Here is a 6,000-nt window from a genome sequence, read left to right as displayed (position 1 = left end):
AAGAAAAAACTAGATCGTACAATTGAATTTCGTAATACTACCTCCATCCCATAATATGAGCCACATTTAATACGAACACGGTTTAAATAAATATAAAGAAAAGTAAGTTGAATAAGTTAGATAATATATATTAGTTTTATAATAAAAGTGAAATGTAACTTTTATTATGGATAGACTGAAATGATAAAATGTGATTTTTATTATGAGATAGTACTAGCTCAAGGCATGTCGCATCAATTCTTCAATGTTTTTTTTTTTTAAAATATTACTAATTTTTGTTATTAGTAGATTATCATTTAAAATTATGAAGACATTTGAAATAAGTATGCTCCAATCTTTAATTGGCCAACAGAAGGGAAGGCCGAAAAACACCATATGTGGTTAGGTCAATCCGTTAATACATTACTCTCTCAGTTACATCATGAAAATTAAACCAATTTTTTTAGGTTAAGCTATATGCTTTGAAAACTGGACAAAGATAGTCTAATCAAATTATTAAGTTATCCTCTTCTTCTCATTTCTCATTTATTTTATATATTTATAGTATATTTTATCATTATTTCATAAATTTATCTTTGACTATTTTTGATAAATAAATCTCACTATCTCATTAATTCATTTTGCTCATATTTATTACTCCATAAAATTAACACACAAAAATAAGTACAACATTCTACTAATTTTTCCAATACTTCCATTTACATCTAAATATCTAATAATACTCGAGTTCAATCAAAGCAAGACAATTAATCACGGAGTAATGGTAAGAAACTATATCAAACCATGCAATAAATAAGAATTTTTAAATTAAATACTCCTAACAATTACAAACATTTAAAATTATGAAAACCTTTGAAAAAACGTAATCCAATTTTCAATTGGGCCTACAAAAATAAAGGCCGAGGAAGATTATCAGTCGTCGGCCCAATCTATTCATATATACTTCAATCGCGAAAACCTAGCTTCATCTTCGCCATTAGTACTCTCCGCAGCTGCTTGAAGCTCTCTCCAGTTTCTCGCCGCGATCCCACTTTCTACAGCAAAGATGGTGCGTCCTCCGTTTCAGCGCTATTGCGAATTTTTTTCGTTTCATAATGAATTTTCGATTTATTTGGTTTGATTATTGCGTTGTTTTCTTTTTAATCAATCAATTGCTGCTTGTTGATAGGTTCTATCCAATGATTACGATTTGCTAAACCCACCGGTTGAGCTCGAGAAGAGGAAGCACAAGCTCAAGCGTCTCGTCCAATCCCCAAACTCATTCTTCATGGTAATAATCGTCATCTAATTTTTTTCGATTTTAAATTTATTGTTTTCTTTTAGATTTTAATTGGGGATTTCTGTGATTTTGTAGGATGTTAAGTGCCAGGGCTGCTTCAACATGTAAGTTATTTCAATATTATTAGATTGTTCAAACAAATTATGATATTGTCATTATTGTGAATCAATTGTTGGTGGATGATAAAATACTTGGTTTTGGTTGATGTGTGCTGTTAATTTATGTATGTAAATGTGTATGTATTTGCAGAACCACTGTTTTCAGCCACTCCCAAACCGTTGTTGTGTGCGGAAACTGCCAGACGGTGCTCTGCCAACCGACTGGAGGCCGTGCCCGCCTCACCGAGGGCTGCTCCTTCCGAAAAAAGGGTGATTGAAGAACATACTCCTAGTCATGAGGTTTTTTGGTTGGATGTTTTTTGACATGTAATGCTCCTTTTAAGACTTCTTGAACATATTCCTTGAGGTTATGTTATCCTAGTTTTGAATTGTGTTACATTGGCAAATTATAACTGACCAGTTTTTATGTGATATTTATTCACATTCACTTATTTTGTCAGGTTGAAACATTTGCCGTTACCCTCTTATTGTTATGGTTATTGTTTCCAAACTCCAAAGACTTGCCCTGTCAATTATTTTGTTGATGCCTTATGGTTCTTGTCTTCAAAGATTTGCACTTTCAGTTAAGATGCTCTTTAGGTAGTTGCTGGTCTCAGCTAGTTGTATATGTTTGTGATATCCATCTAGATGACTTGGTGCAATGACAAGAAGTGTGTATCAAGATTTTAGAGTTTAATACAAGCATGCAATTTATACTATTACACAGATACGTAGTACCATCAACTAGGGTTGGCATCTAAGAAGATGAGAGATTCATTTATTAGAAATTCTTTTTGTTGTTTTCAACAATGGAACCAATACTACATGTTGCTTAACTAATAAAGATCCCTCTCCAGTTGGAGTTTAATAAATATGTTAAGAGTGGAGCTACTTAACTATTACGAAGATGCATCATACACCAAAACATTTAATCTTTATTCAAGAAGCGGTTAAGGCAGTTGTGAGCTCAGTCTGAGTGCATGAGATGAAGCACTGATATGGAGCGGAATGGCATTGGCAATCGTGGTGGATGCTTAGCAAGTTCCTGAGCCACCTCCTTCATTGACGGCCTCGACTTTGGATTAGAGCTAATGCATTTCAGTGCTGTTTTCACCACTCCAGCCACTTCCCTTGACACTCTTACATCTTCATCCGGAGATGATAGCCTCTTGTCCATGAGTTGTTGCACCATCATGTTTTGAGCAAACTGCGTGGATCTCTTCATCATCATCATGGAGAAAACGAAATCCCCCGGGTGGTCTCCAAACATGACTTCCAATGCCAAAACTCCGAAGCTATACACATCACATTTTTCTGTAACCACCATTGTGAAGGCCAACTCTACAACCAACAAACATGTCATCGTAATTAATACAATTACTTGAAAATATGTAATTATGCATACCTGGTGCTATATAGCCCCGAGTTCCCACAAGTACTGTTTGATTGGATGAATCTGGATCCAACAATCTTGCTGTCCCAAAATCAGATAAACAACCTTCAAACTCTGAATCCAAGAGTATGTTGTTGCTCGATACATCTCTGTGTAGAATAGGTGGGCTGCAATCATGATGCATGTAAGATAGGGCATTTGCAATGCCCTTCACCACATTTACCCTCTTCTTCCAGGTCAGCTCTACGGCTTCGTCATCATACTTCAACACGCTAAAGAGGCTTCCTCTTTCCATGTAGTTGTAGATGAGAAACATGCTCCGTTGGTGCATACAAAATCCAAAAAGCTTGACAATATGGCGATGGCGAATCTGAGAGAGAACCTCGGCTTCATTCCTAAAAGAGGAGTCAAAGGTAGGATTATCTCCTTCAAATCTGTGAAGCTTTTTCACGGCAACAACTCTTCCAGAGGGCAGTAGAGCTCTGTAGACGCTTCCATATGCTCCAGTTCCAATGCAGTATCTCAAGTCAAAGTCTTGTGTTGCTTGGATGATGTCTTGATATGCCATGTTTCCATCAAAGTTCCAAATGTTGAATATGTCACCATGTTTGGGATGAGGTGTGACTGATGCTGCTTTCTTCTCCCTTCTTTTGGAGAATATGAAATAGATTCCACAGAAAATTAAAAACACACAGATTACATAGTAAAGAATTTCCACATCTATTGTGGATGTAGTTGGAAGATGTAAATTTAGATTCCCAAGGAACGATTCTCTCCCAAATCTAAGCCACACGTCAGGTGGAATGTGGCCCTCCAAATTATTGAAGGACAAATCGATTCCATGCAAACGTGAAACAGATTCAGGGATTTCACCAAAAAGATGGTTCAATGAAAGATTGATATCGAGAAACTTTGCATTAGGAACATCTCCAAACGGAATAGGTATCTGTCCATACATAGAATTCCTACTGAGGCCTATGGTTGTGATACAAGGAAGCATGTGTATTCCTGCTTCAAAAACACCTTCCAACCTATTGCTATCCAATTTCAAGATTTCCAATCTTGTTAATTGGCTCATAATAGAGGGCAAAGAGCCATTGATGTAATTGTTGCTCAAATCAAGAGCAATCAAATGAAGGAGGTACCCTATTCCAGAAGGAATGAAACCAAAAATGCTATTAAAAGAAATATGAAGCACCTCTAAGTTAGTGAGATTTGATAGTGAAAGAGGCAGCTCACTTTGGAGTCGATTGTATGACAAATCAAGATGAGTAAGTTTGGATAGGCTTCCTATGTCAGGTGGAATGACACCAGAAAATTCATTAGAGGAGAGGTCGAGCACAAGTAATTCACTCAGATTTACCAATATGAAAGGCACCTCACTTTGGAGTCGATTGTATGACAAATTGAGATGAGTAAGTTTAGATAAGCTTCCTATGTTAGGTGGAATGATACCATTAATATCATAATTATCAGAAATGTCAAGTACATGTAACTCACTTAGATTTGCTAATGAAAGAGGTAGCTCACTTTTGAGTCGATTATGAGACAAATTGAGATGAGTAAGTTTGGATAAGCTTCCTATGTCAGGTGGAATGACACCATAAAACTCATTAAAAGAGAGGTCGAGCACAAGTAATTCACTCAGATTTGCCAATGAAAGAGGCAACTCACTTTGGAGTCGATTGTACGACAAATCGAGATGAGCAAGTTTGGATAAGCTACCTATGACAGGTGGAATGACACCATAAAACTCATTAGAAGATAGGTCGAGCACAAGTAATTCACTCAGATTTGCTAATGAAAGAGGTAGGTCACTTTCGAGTCGATTATGAGACAAATTGAGATGAATTAGGTTGGATAAGCTTCCTATGTAAGGCGGAATGCCACCATAAAACTCATTAGAAGAGAGGTCGAGCACAAGTACTTCACTCAGATTTGCCAATGAAAGAGGTAGCTCAGAAGTGAGTAGATTATGAGACAAATTGAGATAAGATAAGTTGGATAGGTAACCTATTTGTGATGGAATAAGTCCATAGAGACCACATTCGGTGAGATGAATACTGGTGAGAGATGTGAAAACAAGCGGATCCAAATAGCGAAGATCGTGACAGCCAGGATTAGCAGTGCATCCTACTTGAGTTTGCAGGCTTATCTCTGTAACGCGGCCACCATCATCGCAAGTGATACCTTGCCACTCGCAGACGGTGGAGTTGGATTTCATATGAGTATGAGGCCACTCAAAAACCATCAACGCCTCCAATTCTCTGCTAGAGTCTGAAACATTTGCTGCAACTACATCACTTAACAATAATATGCTGATAATGTTGACAACAACAAAGAATACATCCATTGCTTATATTCTCTAGTTTGTATAAATGATTCTTTTCATGCATACCTCTAAGTGTCACAAACGCTAATTATATATATATATATAGTACTAAATTAGGGAATATAGTTATTCTGATATATGAGTGTTTTACATACTTTAGATACATTGATAATTGAAATTTGAGTCTTGGAAATAAATGGCTATCGATTGTCATTGACTTGACTTGGAACTCTACTCATGTCATGTAAATTGTAACCCTACCTATATTGCAAGATACACGCTTTTCTATTTCGAAAGCAAATTTTGAATACTCATCTGAGAAAATATTACACTCATATTCTTAGACAAGGTTGTTCTCCAGACTATATTCATTTCGGAACTTCATGCAAGATTTCAATATTTTCTAGAAAAGATACGAATTAGGCAAAGCGGTTTAATCGAGAACTATCTTAAAATGAGAACTTAAAAGCTTATAAGTTGAAAACACAAGCCATATCAGTTACCAACTATAAGTTCTCATTTTATGAGGTGCACTCATAATTATTGAGAATATCTATAAACATAATTAATACACCAATTCTTCTAATTTTTAAAATTATGGGCGACATTTATGTAACATCAATCTCATAATTTCTTAGATGAGAACTTCAATCCCATAACTGTTTAATATTTCTTAAACTGGAACGATGAAATATAAATCTACAGTGCTAGAGATATGTTCTACAAACTTTAATAATTGAAAATCGGAGTGTTGGACATAAGTCAAATTCCAGCCCGATCAACAAGTTAGATCACACTTTTATTTGTTCTGACTTTATAATACTAGCATTTCTCTTTCTGCACATTTTAATATTGACATACAAATATTTCATCCTTATTAGTGACCACTTGCTAACTA

At 35.8% G+C, this 6,000-nt stretch overlaps 2 protein-coding genes across 2 annotated transcripts; one reads left to right on the top strand and one right to left on the bottom strand.

Annotated features, from left to right (window-relative positions):
• The first annotated feature begins 903 nt into the window (after positions 1–903).
• On the top strand, positions 904–1,829 carry LOC125210906 (small ribosomal subunit protein eS27y-like). The gene is made up of 4 exons (XM_048110537.2): positions 904–1,048; positions 1,169–1,270; positions 1,355–1,383; positions 1,529–1,829. The coding sequence occupies exons 1-4, from the start codon at positions 1,046–1,048 to the stop codon at positions 1,653–1,655; spliced, it is 261 nt and encodes an 86-aa protein (XP_047966494.1). The 5' UTR covers positions 904–1,045; the 3' UTR covers positions 1,656–1,829.
• Positions 1,830–2,132: 303 nt separating this feature from the next.
• On the bottom strand, positions 2,133–5,233 carry LOC125209992 (uncharacterized). Its single transcript, XM_048109572.2, has 2 exons — positions 2,783–5,233; positions 2,133–2,718 (listed from the first exon to the last, which is right to left on the bottom strand). Exons 1-2 carry the CDS (start codon positions 5,121–5,123, stop codon positions 2,345–2,347), a joined length of 2,715 nt encoding a protein of 904 aa, XP_047965529.1. The 5' UTR covers positions 5,124–5,233; the 3' UTR covers positions 2,133–2,344.
• Positions 5,234–6,000: the final 767 nt, after the last annotated feature.

Source organism: Salvia hispanica, chromosome 3, assembly GCF_029641045.1.
Source record: "Salvia hispanica isolate PSC_SH4W2 chromosome 3, Shi_PSC_v1, whole genome shotgun sequence".
Taxonomy (NCBI): domain Eukaryota; kingdom Viridiplantae; phylum Streptophyta; class Magnoliopsida; order Lamiales; family Lamiaceae; genus Salvia; species Salvia hispanica.
Note: the sequence above shows the minus strand (reverse complement) of the source record. Positions and strands in the feature narration are given on the sequence as shown.